The following is an 18,893-nucleotide window of genomic DNA, read 5'->3' as shown; positions in this document are numbered from 1 at the left end:
AGAGGGGCTGATCCCCATGTTGGCTGTCTTGAGAATGGCTTTCCATGGTTTTTCCATTCTCCTGCACTAAGGCAAATGTCGGAACAGTTCCTACAGTAGTATAGGCCACAGCCACCAACCCCCTCACCTTCTCCGAGTATCTCCTTCATCGAATAAATCTCCTGGCCTGAGAGAGGGCTTTACTCTCTAAGAGGCCTGTCATACCTCTTCAGGTTATGGAATGAAAACTTGTGTAGTTAGTTAGTTAGTTAGTTAGTTAGTTAGTTATACTATCCCAGGTAATACAGTATGTGCTTTTCACCTGGTTCCTGGACATTTCTATAGGAAGCTATTATTATATTGTTGTGCTTTCTTCCTGCCTAAGATGCTCTTTCTATATGAGAATGTTCTTCAAATTTAGTCATTTATATACATGGAAGAAATTGAAATATTTTTTTTCCTAATAATAATGGTACATGGCTTCCAGAGAAGCCTGGTGCAGGTCTTTCAAGATGACACCTTATAGGCGGCCTGCACATCTATAAAGGTGGGACCAACCTAAGGTTAATTCTGATGCTGAAGGCGGCACACGCACCCAGCCCCCAGCCCATTGGAATTAACCAATGAAGGTTAAAATCCATGGCAGGTATGGCAGATACTGTATGCTACCATTCTAGTTTCATCATGACATATGGTACCTTATCTTAATCTTGTCACCTGCTGCTATTTCTTAATGGATGCAGGACCATATGTTAAGCAGGAAATGACAAAGCATCCTAGATATTTATACACATTACTGTATTTCAATTACATAACGTGGACTATACAGTAGTACAGAATTTTATTCAAATACACTGCATTGTAAATACATAAACATATGACTTTTAACAAGGATAAAGTAGTACAAGTAGGTAAGCTATACAGTAGTGTATGTAGAAGCATTGAAATTGATCACTTTTAAAGAAAGTCATTTGTACATGAACTTGGGCAATGAATAATTACATTTTCTATCCTAAGTATGAATTTGGCTCTGATATTATCTCAGAAGAGGAACTGAAGTATTTTCTGATCATGCTCATTGCTGGAAGGGCTTCTGCCCATATGGGAAATGGGTCATCAGATGATTCTTCTTCTTCTCTAACAGCAATGTGGTTTTTGATTACATCATCTAGTTCCAGCATGTCTGAATTGTCTACTGTTACAAAATTCTCCAACTTAGCATCACCCAGATTTTTGCAGGCACTATCCCAGTCTTCATCATCACTGATGATTCTATCAGAAATGGAATTTTCAGCAACTGAATGATCTAATACCTCAGAATTAGAGGAGGAGTGGTAATCACAAGAATATACATATTTTGGAATTCCCCTGTGGAAGGTGTCCCTTCTAATAGCCTTGACAGGTGGTATCTGGACCATTATATTACAGGCCTAGGTCTCCAACAGTACGTCCTTGAGAACACCTGTAGAGATAGTCTTCTTGACTACCTGCTCTGCTTTGCTGGGCCTTCAGCTATTCCTGTGGGGCGAAATATTTTTAAATTGAACCGTAAGTCTGTAGAGGTAACTTTCTCTATGGCCCCTCTCCCCCGAGATGTCATCGACTCTATACCAGTAACTATATACCCATCTGGCGAAAGGCTGATTGGCAGGCTGTTAATCACAACCTCTCTCTTCTACCTTGGCACTCGTTGCAACTGGATGAAGTCCAAGAAGCAGTGGACCTGTTCTATGACTGGACTCATGCTGTGATCCGTAACCTTGTTCCCACTCGTAGACCATCTACCAGATGTCCCCCATGGAAGAAAAGTAACACCAAAATTGCATAAATGAATAAAATGAAAGCCTGGAGAGACTGGAAAAGGTTGCCTTCTGAAGTCAGCTATAAAACTTTTTCTGACCTTTGCAAACACCACAAACAGCTTCTAAGATGGGATTACCAGGACTACATAAACTTTGCCTGCCTAGAAGTGAGAGGTAACAGCAAAATATTCTGGTCTCTGATAAACAACAGGTAAAAAGTAAGGTACAAAGTGTGTGACAGATATAGTGACTCGGGGTGATAATTTAGCCAGTGGTAGTATCATCATCATCATCATCATTATTATTTCCCCTTATCCAGCTCCTGCCAGGTCAGGGTATTTATGGCACTTCTCTATTTTTCTCTTTCCTTCCACCATTCCTCTTCCACAAACTTTACCCAGTCCAAATTTCATCATCTTATGCCACTCTTCACTGATTCAATCCACCTTGTTCTAGGTCTTCCTCTTGCTCTCTTGCCCTCGCACTTTGCCCCCAGCATCTGTCTTGTAATTCTATTCTCCTCCATCCTACATGTCCAAACCACCTTAGTTTATTCTTTTCAACTCTTTCATTTAGCTTTCCTATCCTAATTTCCTTCCTAACATCTTCATTTCTTATTCCTTGTCTTTCCTATTATACTTCATAGGAATTTCATCTCACTGGCTTGAATTCTACTCTCTTACCTGCTAGTCAAAGTCCAAGTCTCAGCTGCATAAGTCAGTATGGGTACATAGTACATTTTGTATATTATCTCTTTACTTTTCCTTGGTATGTCTTTGCTCCAAACAAGTTTTCTTACTCTTTGGTAGAATGCATTACTCTGCTGTACCCTCCTGCTAATCTCCATGTCCACCCTAGCATTTTGCATTAATTCACTTCCTAGGTATTTAAAGCTGTCCACAGTTTACAGCCTCTGACTTCCAATTTTCACAGTGCCCTTTCCTTGCCTTTCCCCTCTCCACATCACCATAGTCTTGCTTTCCTCTGTACTGATTTTCATGCCATATTTCTCAATTTTTTTTGTTCAGTACATCTAGTTGTTGTTGCACTTTTTTGCTGTTCTTTCACCAGATCACAACTTCATCTGCTAATAGCAGTATCTTTATCTCTTTATCTCCATAGGCTTCCTTTGTTTCCTTTACAATTTTGTCCATGACCATAATAAACAAAAGTGGTGACAGCACACTCCCCTGTCTTAGTCCAGTCTTATTCCTAAACCATTCTGACTTTCCAACAGTACTCTGCTAACACAGTTGTAATAGACTGAAAATGTTCAATTACGAGTATTACTTTGCTTCTAATTTTGTTGCCAGCCCTGTGTTGTAGGGGTAGTGTGCCTGTCTCCTACCTGGAGCCTCTGGATTTGATTTCTGGTCAGGTCAGGGAATTTTCCCTGGATCTGAGCGCTGGTCTAATTTTGTCTAATTTTGTTGCATCTGTTCAGTTCCCAGATTTTCCAAGTATTGATTCTGTTCCTTCTCATAGTCTCAGTAATCTTTCCACCTCTGAGTCTTAGTCTATTCTTTACTTTCCTGCCTGCCAGAAAATAAACCTACTGGTCCAGATGGCCTCAGTCTTGTCTTCCTCAAAAATACCACTACAACTCTTGCCCATCCTATTGCTGTTATATTTAACCTTTGCATGGCAGCTGCAGTGATAGTCACCATTCATTATTATTATTATCCTTAAATGTAGATGGTGGTATTCCTAAGCAATCTGCAAGTTGCTTCTGGATCAAATCAGTAGTTTCTCCATACTTCAGAGTGTTGTTTTTTTTTTTTTTTTTACATAATGATCATATCAACTATGTTTTTCGTTAATCATATGCATATATCTAACAATTTTCATGGCTGAAGGCCAAAAGTTATGGCAACTCATGTACCAAATTTCATACTTGCTTTTAAAGATTTAAAGATTTAAAAATTTTAATTGTATCGAATAAGGTGAAACCTCAGTTGCTTCCTTTCTTCAGTCCTTTTGAGAGACAATATTGTCTTTCCAGCATCGGTAAGAGAACTAGACTGGCACTGAATTTGACTACAACTAGGCTGAGCTTGAACTTGAACTTCACCGCTCACTGTTGCCATCATTGCTTCACTCATATCGTGATTCTTGTTCCTTGTCCTGATGCTGTCTTCATTCCTTTCCCTACTCAGTGCCAATGCAATTTTACCTCGTCGGATAGGTATTTCGATAAATTTGGAAAGATATGAGGTACTACTTCTGGTTTTAATTTCACAAGACCGAGCTCGATAGCTGCAGTCGCTTAAGTGCGGCCAGTGTCCAGTATTCGGGAGAAAGTGGGTTCGAACCCCACTGTCGGCAGCCCTGAAGATGGTTTTCGTGGTTTCCCATTTTCACACCAGGCAAATGCTGGGGCTGTACCTTAATTAAGGCCACGGCCGCTTCCTTCCCATTCCTAGCCCTTCCCTGTCCCATCATCGCCATAAGACCTATCTGTGTTGATGCGACGTAAAGCAACTAGCAAAACCATATTTCACAAGATTTCTAATTTGTCTGCTACAGAATGTACTTTATGTTTCACACTCATAATCACAATATAAATTTAGGTACTGTACAACCGTACGTTATTATTATTATTTATGATTTTCATTTTATGTACAGCGAAGAATAGCAACTTGCTTAACATACACAAAAATATCTTTATACATCTATCAATCAATCACTACTGATCTGCATTTACGGCAGTCGCCCAGGTGGCAGATTTATCTCCCGTATGCAGTTATCAGACTGTGCCTCTGATAAGCTCACCTGCATACACCCAGCGTCCTTGGGTAGGGTCTGACACATCCCACTCTGACGAGTCTAGTGTCAGACCTAAGACGAAACGCTGGTTAATAGAGCAAACGCCTGAAAAGCCTTACATCTGATATGTTTTTGACATGCTCTATTGGTGAATAATATCTAATTCCCTCCATGGGAATTTAGAATTTCACATACCACTTAGTCGAGCAGCTCGTCTCCTTTCTCCCAAGACTTCCCAGCCCAAACTTTGCAACATTTTTGTAACGCTACTCTTTTGTTGGAAATCGCCCAGAAAAAATCGAGGTGCTTTTCTTTGGATTTTTTCTAGACCAAAGGAACATGCATTTTCAATTGAAATGATATTTCTGAACAAACCAACATGCTTCTTGAAGAATTTTATGAACATTCTTAAAAAAGGAAAGAAAAAATTTTCCCGCATTTCATAGCATGTATCATATGGTTTCCCCTCCATCTGCATTCTGTTACCAGCAATTTGATTTGTTTGGTCATCTGGCAGCTCTGAACATAGTGAACACATGATTACATAACTATAACCTGATCAATATGCACCAGCCATACCGTCGCTGGTATAAGTCATACATAGACAAGAGATACCAAAAATACCCTTAACATAGAATTAAAATTAAATGGCTAGATACTCACCAAACTTATGGAGCAGCTGGGGGTAAACCAGAAACAATGTAGACCAAAAGAAATTGTTTTTGGTATGGTAAGAAATAAACAGAAATTTTTGAAAGAAGAAACAAGAGTTATTTACTTGTGAACAAATGATAATTTAATTGATAATTCTTTTTTAAAAAGAAAATTTACAATTATTTCAACCAAAAGCCTACAAATATTTAAAAAAAACCTAGGTGCACCTTTTAAAAGAAAAATTATATTAACAGAGAAATTCTTTAATTAAATAAACTAGGACTGCATTAGACAGTCAAAAATCAATTACCATTGAAGTGAGGGATGTCCCCTAAATTAAAAGCAGCAATAAATTAAAATTAATGAATTGACGAGTTAAGAACCAAAAGAGTGAATTACAGGATAATTAGTTTTGAAATGTCCATGGACTAGATTTATCACCAGACAGAAGGCTTTAGAAGAATAAATAACTTATTTCTTTTAACTGATTCCTTCAGAAATTACGATTAATTCGAGTTTCCACAGGATTTCCTTCCTTTTAATTTACCACAGAATGTAGTAAGGAAGGGGCCACAGAGATTCTTCCAAGGAACCGGATCTCAAAGTATGTTACAGAAAAAAAAAGTAAATTAACGCAGAACGCAACACTTGTCCCAAAACAGAAATGGGTGACTAAGATAGGTAAACTTAAAACAGGCCACAATAAGGACAAAATTCACCACACTTCACCAAGAAGTAAGAGCAAGGCACTCAAATCATTAGGGACATGCCCACACACATCAATTATCAATAATCATCACCATTGGCAGCAGTTGCCATGGAGACGACAACACGTACATAAGCCACAGAGGTGACCCATCACAAAATAGTAGCAATAATTAGGAAAACTCAGAAGCATCAATGACAAATTACATAAAGAAAAAACAAAATCAGAAAGAAAATTTAAAGAAAGGAATAGATTCCAATCCCTGGACAAAATCCTGTGATCTCTATCATTTTAGTGGATGACTTTCCACTAGCAACACAATGCCTTCCAAGATTAATCAGGTATCATTAAATTTAATTTTTATAACACGTTTCCATTCTTTCTTGACTAAAATAATAATAATAATAACGACAAAAAATAATTTTGCAGAAGCATGTAGAGTCTTTAACAGATTTTGAGATTTCTCTCATCCATAAGGAGGTTTTAACAGTGTAACATTATAGTTGAAGTTTAATGTATCCTCTATTTGCTGGGATATCCATTAAGCAGAGCTTAAGGTCCAGCAGCCAATTTCGTTGCTTACTTAGCACCACCCGGGAGACACGTGTATGGTAATTTAAGGTTATACCTATGGACGTAAAGCAACTAGGCTATCCTCGACTGAATCAACCCCCCAGTTCTCAGGGGAATTCACAACTGCAGAAATCTCAACAGCTCTAAAAGAAATAAAACCAGGCAAAGCGGCAGGAATGGATGGGATATATCCAGAATTCCTGAAACATTGTGGACCTAGAACTCTACACTGGTTACTTATGTTCTTGAATGACATCTTAAGAAGTGGTAGGCTTCCATCCTTGCTTAAGAGAACTAAAATAGTTGCCATTCTAAAGCCAGGAAAAAGTGGAGATAGTCCTGAAGATTACAGGCCAATAGCACTCTTAAGTATTTGCTATAAGTTAATGGAGAGAATGATTTACAACAGAATCTCAACCACAGCCTCCCAACACATACCAACTGAACAAGCAGGATTCCGACTTAACTGAAGCTGCTGTGACCAGGTCTTGGCACTCACCAGCCACATTGAGAACAGATTTCAAGACAAGAAGAAGACCATCGCTGTTTTTGTAGACTTGACATCAGCTTATGACACAGTATGGCGACAAGGGATGATTTTGAAATTCTTGTAGATCATTCCCTGTAAGAACCTTGCAACACTGCTGAACAACATGCTATGCAATAGAGCGCTCGAAATACATTTAAACGGCAATAAGAGTAAGCCCTATATACTAAACGATGGTTTACCCCAAGGATCAGTTCTTGCTCCTCTACTGTTCAGCATCTATACTGCAGATCTTCCAGAAACTACTTCCAGGAAATTCATATATGCAGATGACATAGCTCTGGCTGCCCAGTTGAGTGACTTCAAAAACAGTAGAAACTATACTCACAAAGGATCTCCATAACCTGAACAAATATTTCAGTACAGGGCAACTCAAACCTAACTTGAAGAAAACTGAAGTAAGCTGCTTCCACCTAGACAACCAAAAAGCCAACTATGTACCTCAAGTCGAATTCAAAGGCCAAAAACTTAAGTATAACCCATATTCAAAGTATCTGGGTGTCACAATGGATCAGACACTTTCATATAAGCAACACCTCTCTAACACTGCAGCTAAGATAAAAACAAGGAACAACATATTACACAAGCTCAGTGGAACAGGATGGGGAGCAAACGCAACAGTACTACGGACATCAGGTCTTGCCTTGATCTATCCAGTTGCAGAATACTGCTGCCCTGTGTAGCTTAACAGTGTATATACATCAAAAGTTGATACACAACTGAATGATACCATGAGGACAATACCAGGCACCATCAAATCGACACCCCTAAAATGGTTGCCTGTTTTATCCAACATCCATCCCCCTCACATACGAAGAGAACTGGCTCTTTTAAGAGAATGGCAGAAATGTCACAGTAATCCTCAACTGCCCTTACATCAGGAGTGCAACCCTCAGAAACCAAAGAGATTAAAGTCCAGAAATCCATCATGGAAGTTAGGTGAGAAGCTCCTGGAAACACATTTTGATGCTGATGAGATCTGGCATGAAGAATGGACCTCCTCAAATCCTGACCACCTGGGTTTAATCCACCATCCTTGTAGAGCTCCTCCTGGTTTCAATTTACCGAGAAGGGAATGAACATCTCTAAACAGAATCAGAACAAACCATGGAAGGTGTGAATTCTGGCTTCACAAGTGGGGAAAATCTGAAGACCCATTCTGCAACTGTGATAATGTGCCTCAGACCATCCAGCACGTTGTTATGGACTGCCCCAAAAGAAGATTCAATGGATCTGTTCAAGAATTACACAGTGCCTCTACAGAAGCAGTGGACTGGCTGAAAAGTCTGGACATTAAGTTTTGAATGCTGGCCTGTAAATGACATACTTATTTAAGAAATATGTATTTATATGTATTTATAATGTATCCTTGTTTTGCCATGTGAAATAATAATAATAATAATAATAACAGGCAAGGCATTTACATATTCTTTTAGTAGATTTTTTTAAAGGTTCAATTAATCTGAAAACCAAACCAATATTGAGATACAAAGGTTCACATCAAATCTGTAGAGCAATTAAATCCAGTGGGCATTTCTGTCTAGCTCCAGGAGGAAAAGAAATAAACTAGTAGATGGTAACTTACATAGAGTCCTTGGGAAGGTGCTAATGCTTTGGCAACAGCAGAGATGCAGTTACTCACTCAAATCCATGAAAGCAGGATATAAGTTTTTTAAGCGGACGTCCACTCATTGGTAAATAATCAAAAACTTGAGGGCATTAGGCCCTCGTGCCTTATAAGTTATCCAGGCATACTGTTGTGAGTCAACGCTCTGCACACGAGCCACCACATAACACATCCAACTTCTAACATGACTAACAATTATCTCACAGCTCGCCGTCTAGGCTACCCGAAGGAGAAGCTGGCTGGAGAACAGGCGAGTCTCAAGAGAGAGACTCGCTCTACAGATGGTCCTTCACCAGACTGCAAAATAACTTGTGACCAGAGGAAAATATATAATATTTAACAATAGAATATAACTCAGAGGACGGAGAGGAAGCAAATAAACTTAGTGACATAAAGCTGCTCAGGAAATAGTAACAGAAATAAGTTGGAATTAAATTCCCAAGGGACACGGATTTCAATGGCGAAATAGCTGGACCTAAAACATAGTAGGAGAGGCCTAAAACACATCACCTCGGTGACAAACATAACAACGCAGATTGGGTCACATAGTCTATTTAACCTTTGTACTTATTATTTCATGTTCGATTATCTCTTTCTTAGTTTTTTATTCTGTTTCTTCCTTGCTTTGTAAATTTTAATCTGGAGTGACATACAATTTCATTTTATCAACTGCTTACTTGTTCCGTCTTGACATCAATCACAATTATTTTTAAATCTGGGAATTCTAAGTTTCTTCTAATGATTTTACACATCTCCTTAAGGACATTCATCAGGAAAATATAATATGATTACATCATTCAAACGTAAAACATTATGCCAAGTGAATGTTTAGGAATGAGTGTCTTCGAGTTCCTCTAGTCAAATTTTATTCACATAGAACATTTCAGCCTTAAGAAGAATAGATTTTAATGTGACAATCATTTTAGAGATTTTTCAGTGTTTGTCTGTTTTTTAACATGTTTATCATATCAACTATGCTTTTCATTAATTATATATAAGTAATAATTTTCACAGCTGAAGAAGGCCAAAAATTATGGCTGCAACATGTACCAAATTTTGTACTTGTTTTCAAAGGTTCAAAATTATTGAATTAGGTGGAACCTCAATTGTTTCCTTTTAAGGAATATTGTATTTGCATTCTTTAGTGACCTTTCGGGAGACAATATTGTCTTTCCACCATTGGTAAGAGATCAACGATAAGATATCAATACTAATTATGTGTTGATGTTACAAATACATTTTATTCAACTTGGGGACCGGTTTCGACATATATAATGTCATCATCAGCCATAAAATGAATCACAAATATATAAGCAAAGACATAATAATCAAAACTGTGTTCATTAAAAATCTAATGAAGTTCATATCTTTGAATTGGTAAGAGAACTAAACTGGCTGCGAATTTGAGTACAACTAGGCTGATCTTGAACTTGAACCTCACCATTTACTGTTGCTATCGCTGCTTCACTCACATCGTTGATTCCTGTTTCTTGTTCTCTTGATGCTGTCTTCATTCCTTTCTGTATTGGGTGCCTTATGAATTTTTTTCTCAGTGAATAGGAATTCGGTAAATTTGGAAAAAATATGAAGTACTACTTCTGATTTTAATTTTCACTTCACATGAGGAAGTTTCACATTTTCACCATTCACTATGAAAAAATCCACCTTCATCATTAAATCTTCCACAAAAAATGCATAATACTGATTCTGCTTTTGGTTGACAGTTGCTTATCTTTCCACAGAATAACTCTTTGCAAACATATTATTTCTTTTGGTGGTGTAAAAAATAATTTACATCATGCTTTCTTCTGTAACCCGATTTACAACCAGGAACGAAACAGTACGACATATGTGTTTGAAACAATAGAAAACTACTTGATTGCACACACAAAGCACTGCATAGATACTAACACAGACCTTCATAAAATATTAAAACAAACTAACAAATTCCCTCACATACATAAAATTATAACCACGACTTCACACATGAACGATATTAACCTCATTGAGTACTTGCCACACGTGCTGTTGCTGGTTGAAAGGAACCGCAGCACCACACTCAGGTGGGGCCACCAAAGACAATCCTCAGAGAATGGAACGATGACAGTAAGTATTCTATTGATCATGATTACAATAATTGGTATATCCTAGTAATCAATATACATTGCATCGAGTGTATGACAACGTTGAAGCCCCAGCACTCACACAGCATCATGCCAAGAATATAAACTATAAAGCCAAGGGTATGCAGGGACTTTGCAATATCACATTTGAAATGATATTTTGGTATTGATACTCAAGTCACAAAAAATATTGATACTCCAATAATACCGGGAACAAATATTGATACCTATAGTATTGTTCGATATTGGCATTATTATGCAGGCATTTTCAAACCTGGAGATAATGAAAGAGCAGCAACAAATTATCAATAAAACTTCCAATTCTCTATTATTATATGTGGATGGATTATGTAAACCTTATGAACAGTTGAATAATAACAGATAGTGAAAATAGAAATAAAGGTGCCTGTCTCTGAAGGGCTCATGATTAATTGGTGCTGTCACTGACTTCTGTTTATACCCAATATTAGCATGTAAGCTATCATATTTTAGTTACTGGTTATGAAATGAGTTTAGCAAACAACTCTGTGAATTAATTTCCAAAGGTCTCCTTATATACTATTCTTAGTGATCAATCTACGTGGAGCAAGAACCCAGCCAAACAGGACTCAATTGGTGGGTGTTTTGGATTGAATGCTTTGACACTAAAAAGCATAATTCCTAGAGAACCGTTAGAGTTACTGAGAAAATGCATATGACATGTTTTGTAGAAAACTGAATTTTAAGTCACATGCTGGGCTTTATTTTGTGACAAAACTAACTAACCATTTGCCCATTATTTTTAATGGCTGCTTCCTCCCTAGTCTTAGCCCTTTTCTATCCCAATGTCACCAAAAACCTGAAAGTGTTATTGTAATGTTAAAACCCAAAGGGAGAAACTTTACCTGATAATTGCAAATTTGAATGCATTGACTACCCTAAATTCTAATTTTACATTAAACAAACTAGTCAAAATTTCAAAACATGGCACACAGATATCAGAGCATACCAGAATAAAAACATTTCCTGCTTTTGCCAACCACTTAGTAAACACAGACCATGACACCAAACCAAAACCCATGGCACAACAGCCCCTAAGGGCCATGGCCTACCAATCGACTGCTGCTCAGCCCAAAGTCCTGTAGATTACCAGGTGTCATGTGGTTGGTACGATGAATCCTCTTGATTGTTATTCTTAGCTTTCTAGACCAGGGCTGCTATCTCACTATCAGACAGGTCCTCAACTGTAATAATGTGTGCTGAGTGAACCTCGAACCAGCCCTCAGATCCAGGTAAAAATCTCTGGCCGGGAATCGAACCCAGGACCTCTGGGTAAGAAGCAGACACCCTAACCCTACACCATGGGGCTAGCAAATACAGGTCATGAAGAGACAAACATTTATACAAGCATGGACACTCGCCCCTTGCCCTACCCCTTCCTTTTCCATTGAATCTCACAACCGTTAGTATGAGGCACACAACAATAGGCCATGCACCACATGCCGCAATAAGAGGTAAGTCTCATATAACCTATGCCATTTGACTAACACGCTCTCTCCTTCAGTTCATTAATTTTATCTAATTTTATCTATCATTTATTCAGGTTAACTTCATGGACATCGCAATGAATTGCCAATTTATACCAGCCACAAGTGTCAGTCTTAACCATATCTTTATGTGCCGTACTGACAATGTCCAACAGCATTTCAGCATGATTTTAAGAGGCACTACAGGAACATTTTATTTACATTGGTTTGATGTGGAAACGCCATCTAGCAGTTCTGCGTCAGCTGGTGGTTATTTACCATGGTGTCCAGTGGCTTGCATACTGCTAACACCACTCAAATAGATTTGGTGATTGATGATCTGACTACAGAATCAACATTTACCAGTACCCATTTTGCAATTGAAATTGTAATGATTAGCATTGATGGAACTAACAATTCTATGAATATTAATGCAAGAAAGAGTCTGGATGATGAGCATACTCCAGATGCTAAGAATTTAGAGCCTAATTTATTTTTCAAATTATATACATAGTTCATCCCAGATTTTAATGTCAATTGTGTGTTTGTTCATTTTGTTTTTATGTCAATTGTGTATTTGTACAATTTGTTTAGTTATTAGATATATTACATTATGGCTGAATATGGCCAGCAAGGCTGAAACTAGTCCCTAGTTTAGTAATGTAATTCAATAATATTGCATATTATAGTATTGAAAAGGTGGGCCATTATGACATTAATTTAATAATTATTATTGTGATCACAATTAAATACAGATCAAACCATGAAGTTTATATCCTATGACGGACACTCTAGTTCACTGTGAAATACACATGTAGGCTACATCATTTCTCAAAGCACCAGCATTTCTAATAAACACACACAAAATTTGAATGGCAAGTACCTTAAAGTATACGTACGGCAATACAGACTTTACGATGATATTTGTTTTATGTAATATCTATCATTATGTACAATGGATATTTGTTCCAGGTAAGACACCTCCTAAAGACTGGCCTTCAATGGGAAAGATTCAATTAAGTAATGTGTACCTGAAATACTGTGAAGATATGGCTCCAGTTTTGAAAAATCTCAATTTTGTTGTGGAACAGAAACACAAGGTATAGTATTTAATTTAAAAATAAAGGGAATGGGTATAGCAAAGCACCACATTGCTTACTGCTTTAGTTCTAATACTCTTTGGTTTCATGTATCTTTAATATATCGGATTTGTCCACACCATTCAAAGTCAGAACATACTTACCAATTATACTTACGAATATGGTTAAACTACTGAGGTTTAAAAATAACTTCAACAAGAATTTAATATGTACAGAATTTTACACACAAACATTCCCATTACCTAGATACATTTCAATGTAGACTGTTATATCTTTCAGCATTCAGTCTGCAAGCACCATCATCAATTTGTATACACAATTAGCAATATTGTCTCCTCTATTTTTACACCTCTTGCATTTAAATTGTTAATACCAAGCCTTAGATTCCTATTAATGCCTACTCTGTTTCCTGGGTCTCTTACACTTCATAGATAAGTTCATGCTTCATTCCTGCAATTCATCTCTTGTGACCCCATTGTTGAAGTCCATCCAAAACATCATCTCTATATAGGCCATAAAGGCTCTTGGAGAAGTGGAAAGTAAAGGTTTCTACCATTTGTAACCTAAGTAGGGTAGAGTAATTAGCTCTATACCTAGCCACTCATTTTTGATGTGGGACTGTGTGCCACTTCAGAAGTGGGAATCTCATTTCTTAAGTTTTTTGACTTCTTGAATAGGTGTATGATATATTAAATAATTTGTAATTTTAAGAAGTACATTGAATTTCAATACGGACTCATAATGATATTGATAACATGCAATTCTTGACAGGGAATTGAACCCATATCCTCCTGAGTGAACCGAACGCACCTTTACCACCTCTGCTAGGCAGACCCATGTATTTATTCCTAATTAATATTTTATCTTATTATTGGAAATATCTGCCAGTCATCATTCCCACTTATTTGTACTATCAGTTATGTCTGTAACTTACAGCCAATGAGTCCTTCACTCTGAAGAGCAATGCTATCCTGAAAATATAGCAATATAAAGATAATTTTGTTCATAGACTCACTTCTGTCTTATGAAAGACTCTTGATCACAACTGTGAAATAACAGCATTAGCTTTGCAACTCCTCTATTTGGTTTTTTTCACTAAACAACTTGGGTGTATATAGATCCTAAATGCTTGAACTTGGCCACCTGCTACAATTTTGTATTCTTTATCCTTAGCTCACAATTTTGTATTCAATCTTCTTAAGTTTCATCCTATTCAACATTATTTTAAGCTTGAAAATGCTTGTCAGTTTCTAAGAAAGTAGACTGGAAGATTTTTATAATGCTTCCAGTATTTCCAACTGACTGAAAATTACTCTCACATTTTGTGCCCTTATGTTATGTAACAAATGCAGCCTGAGCGAAACAATGGCAGGTTACTAGAGTTTTATGAAATTGAAAATATATTCTCGCATGGCTGAAATGCACAGTGGTGATACCAGAGGTATTTCAAACAGTTGAATGTTGACCATAACAAACAGATGTGAGCAAATGCTACATAACATGGAAGTGAGGTTTCTATGCCTGAAAGCTTGCAGAAGACTCACCTGCAATGGTATGGGTGAACCTCATGAAATTTATATGGAGTAGTGAGAACTCAGTGACAAAAGGAGCACTGCAACTCAGCACTGCAGATAAACAATCACAAGGGTGACCAAAGAAATAATGACTTGATCTACAAAGTAAGACATGTGAGTGACCAATGTCGACAAGGAGGATGGTGAAGAAAATGCTAAATGGAGACAAACGTGCAGATGAACAGATGCTATTCCATGGGGTAACATTCAGGTTAAGTTATCCATGTAAAGTAGGATCAAAATAGGGTGAAAGATTATGGTTTTTCTGACTCTTATACCTACCTTGAATTAAGGGCTCTTTCTATCATAAACTGTCACTGAAGCCTGATCATAAAAGAAATGCCTTTTATTGGCTGTATCAGCTTACATCCAGTCTCACAGTCACTTAGAAGACTTCTTTTCCTTTCCCTTTCCTTTCTGTCACACGTCTTCTCTAGATCTGCAGAAACAATCTCAACTACATTGCATTTTCTGAAGACTGCTAGTTTTGTACAATATTTGTTACTAGCAAATGTACCCATGCTTTGCTATGGTATTCCACATTGTATACGGATTTCTATGTAAATTGCTGTACATGCAGTGAGTAAGATTACATTAAATTGCATGTCTCTTAGCGTTATCCAAGAAACACCATTGGGAGGACCCCTTATGTTGTTTGCAATGTAAGGTGCGCGTTGGGAAGTTTTGATGAAAATGGCAGGCCATGTTTCCTACTGCAATTCATAATCGAATTTGCGAGTTTCTACTATAACTTGCCTACTGCTATTCACAATGGAGATGTGGAGTTTTCATTATAAGGACAGGCCCCTTTTCCTAATGCCAATCAGAATTGAGCTGGGGGTGGGGGTTTGATTATAATCGAGTGATGTGAGTTATGGATTTAAGAAAGCAGTAACAGAGGAGAAATGTTGGTGCAGAGATTCTTAGATAAGATAACTTATGGTGTCATCATGTGGTTTCAATACTCCTGTAGATTACCAGGTGTCATGTGGCTGATACGACGAATCCTCTTGGTTGTTATTCTTGGCTTTCTAACATAAACTGTCGCTGAAGCCTGATTGTAAAATAAATGCCTTTTATTGGCTGTATCAGCTTACATCTAGTCTCACAGTCACTTAGAAGACTTCTTTTACCTTCCCTTTCCTTTCTGTCACACGTCTTCTCTAGATCTGCAGAAACAATCTCATGGTGTTATTATTTAAGCCTAAAGAGGCAAGAAATTAAAGCAGAAAATGGAAGTAGAAGAGAAATACAGTAAAAATTAGAACAAATCCCAGAAATCACATTACAGTGTGAAATAATGGGCTATACTCCATGTACTGTTGAAATATTAACAAACACACTTAGAGCTATTCAAAGACGATTGTAACCTCCAATGGTATTATGCAAACATCCCGCAGAATGGCAGCTTGAAATCTATCTGGTTTTCTACCCAATGAACAACCATGAGTTTACAGGCATAATGACTAAAATTACGTTACTTCCCTGCTAGCAAGCAGCCAGAGACATTACCATGTTAACAGGTAGGTTCATTGTCGGTCCGTGCGGGTATTTATCACTCAATGCAGAGCTTGAAACCTGCAGAAAATACAAATTTTCTCTGTGATTTTAAGAGTAAGCAAAATTATGTACATAACAGAAGTTGTTTAAAATGAAGAGGTGTTTCACATACAATTTTCAGATTTTACAGAAAATCAATAGTATAAGAGAAAATTGAAAAAAAATAAAAACTGTCCTAGTTTTCATATAAACCCCCAGGCTATTCAACAATTTTTAAATTATATTCACATCTAAACCTGCCCCTGGATGAGTATCCTCTAAATATGAAGTTTGGTCGGGACCTTTCCAGCCATATCGCCGTTCTGGAGAACCATAGTCTTAAAGCGAATAAGGTTCTCCGAACAAGGGGCGGACATGGAGGAGGAGGAGGAGTGGGGGTAGGGAGGTCATGGGATGCAACTGGGATTACAGTTCTGGGCTGTGTGGGATCTGGAGTAGGTTTTGCCTTACACTTGTAACTGAATGAGAGATGAGGTAGTGAACAGTTTACACATTTAGGAGTTGACCTGTTTGGGCAAGAAGAAGTAGGATGTTCCTCACTACTACACATGGCGCATACCTCAGGGTGCACGTAAGGTGTTGCTGATGCGTGGGTGTAACGCTGGCATCTGCCGCAACGGATCTTCTGTGGCAGCGGAGTCTTTGACGGCTCGACCCGGTGGCGCCGTCCATAGATCACTGCACCGTCACGAAGCAAGGCATCCAGGGTTGTCACATCATGTGACAGGATGCGGACTAGGCTGGTCGGTCCTCAGTCGTTCCAGATGCGGACTATCCTGTAGATTTGGTGGCTGTCCATTTGGAGCTGGGCGGCCACTTCGTCCTCAGTAAAGTCACGATCCACTCCATAAGCGACAAATAGAATTATTGCTGGCCCAGATGCTGGTTCAGACCTCTTGGCAGGGCGCTGCTGGGTCAGATCGGATGCCTTGGCATGCAGTCCTAGTTGATGAGCCCCAATATTGGAAGAAAATGCGTATACATAGAATGGTTTACTTGTTTTGACATTGTAGCCTCCATCTCTGGTACGTTGAAGTTCTAGTTTATATTCCTGTAGACTGGGGGTGAATCTTGTGATCAGTTGGTAGATGAATTGGGTATTGGCTTTAGCTGAGTCTATGTTGGTGAGTTTGATGATGTAGAAATTTAGCGGAATGGTGATAAAAGGTGTTGGCATCACAACACTGTAATTTCAGATGTGAAGTGGTAATGCGGGATTGCAAGCCACCTGTGCCTAACTCTGGATGTTCACAACCATATAATGATCAAGAGCTGATGATGGACTAGCAACCTGGAAGTCGGAGACGACGTTACCCAGCAGTAAAATTCCCAGGGCGTGTGATGGAGAGCCTGGATCATGGGCTGGGTTCTGTGAAATATCACGGGAGCCATTGTATGTTGATCCCGTGCTTATAGATGGAATGGCACAGAGTTTCTTACGTCCCCCTTCTGGACTAGAGGACGCCGCCTCTTCACGGAGCGTGGGTTGTTTAGCCTGGTCGATTTCATAGTATTGCGCTGGCGATGCAGACAGATGGCATCGTGGAGAACCATCTTGTAACATCTCAGATGTTCTAGAAGGAGTCGAAGAACTGCGAGCGTAACTTCCGGGAGTAGCTGGTGTCGATATGTCGAGATGCAGAGTGATTGGCTTGATCGATCTCATGTACTATACTGTGAGTGCAGCAAATAACTGGATCAGTGAACATGATACTTTCAGTAGTGCTGAATGGAGGGAAGTGGTAAAAAAAATGCAGGATAATATAAGAGCCATGCAAGGCAAATCTCAACGCAGACCATTGCCTCAGCAAGTCAGAAACTGTAGCACACATCTTGGGATCGCATCCATGCAGTGAAAATCTACATAATACTGTACATTGCATCTCAAAAGAAGATTTTTCATTCAATAGAAAGAAAGATCTTATTGTATACAAAGAAGTTCATGATATGGCAGTTAATGGAAGCACCTGCCATATCAACATAATTGCAAATCACACCAAAAACGAAGGCTGCAATGATTATTGATCCCATAATGCATTTCAAGTCCCTTTTTGAGCAGGCAACTGAAGTAGACTGCATCAAGGAAAAAATCTACTCCCCTGACATTCCATATTACAAGTACCAGCGCTCTGAAATAACCATCAAAGGAATACTGATAGGAGCTAGTGCAACCATTCCTCTTCTGTATTCCAAGTTCCTCATAGAATTAAGTTTGAACAAACAGTCCTTGCACCAGTTCACCTTAATGGTGTTAAAAAGCTAAATTTCTGTATTGAAGAACCACTGGGCGAGTTGGCTGTGCAGTTGGAGGTGCGCGGCTGTGAGCTTGCATCCGGGAGATAGTGGGTTCGAATTCCACTGTCGGCAGCCCTGAAGA

General features: G+C 38.4%; 1 protein-coding gene across 3 annotated transcripts in view; it reads left to right on the top strand.

Moving 5' to 3' along the window:
* The window catches only part of LOC136866156 (ATP-binding cassette sub-family C member 4), a 294,433-nt gene that overhangs the window by 228,353 nt on the left and 47,187 nt on the right, over window positions 1–18,893 (top strand). For all 3 annotated transcript variants that reach the window (XM_067142874.2, XM_067142875.2, XM_068226640.1), the window contains one exon: window positions 13,255–13,382. In XM_067142874.2, coding sequence (XP_066998975.2) covers window positions 13,255–13,382 — 128 coding nt within the window. The remainder of the gene's footprint in view (window positions 1–13,254; window positions 13,383–18,893) is intronic.

Source organism: Anabrus simplex, chromosome 3, assembly GCF_040414725.1.
Source record: "Anabrus simplex isolate iqAnaSimp1 chromosome 3, ASM4041472v1, whole genome shotgun sequence".
In the NCBI taxonomy this organism is placed as follows: Eukaryota; Metazoa; Arthropoda; class Insecta; order Orthoptera; family Tettigoniidae; genus Anabrus; species Anabrus simplex.
The sequence above is the reverse complement of the archived record's forward strand: the minus strand, read 5'-3'. Positions and strand labels throughout refer to the sequence as shown.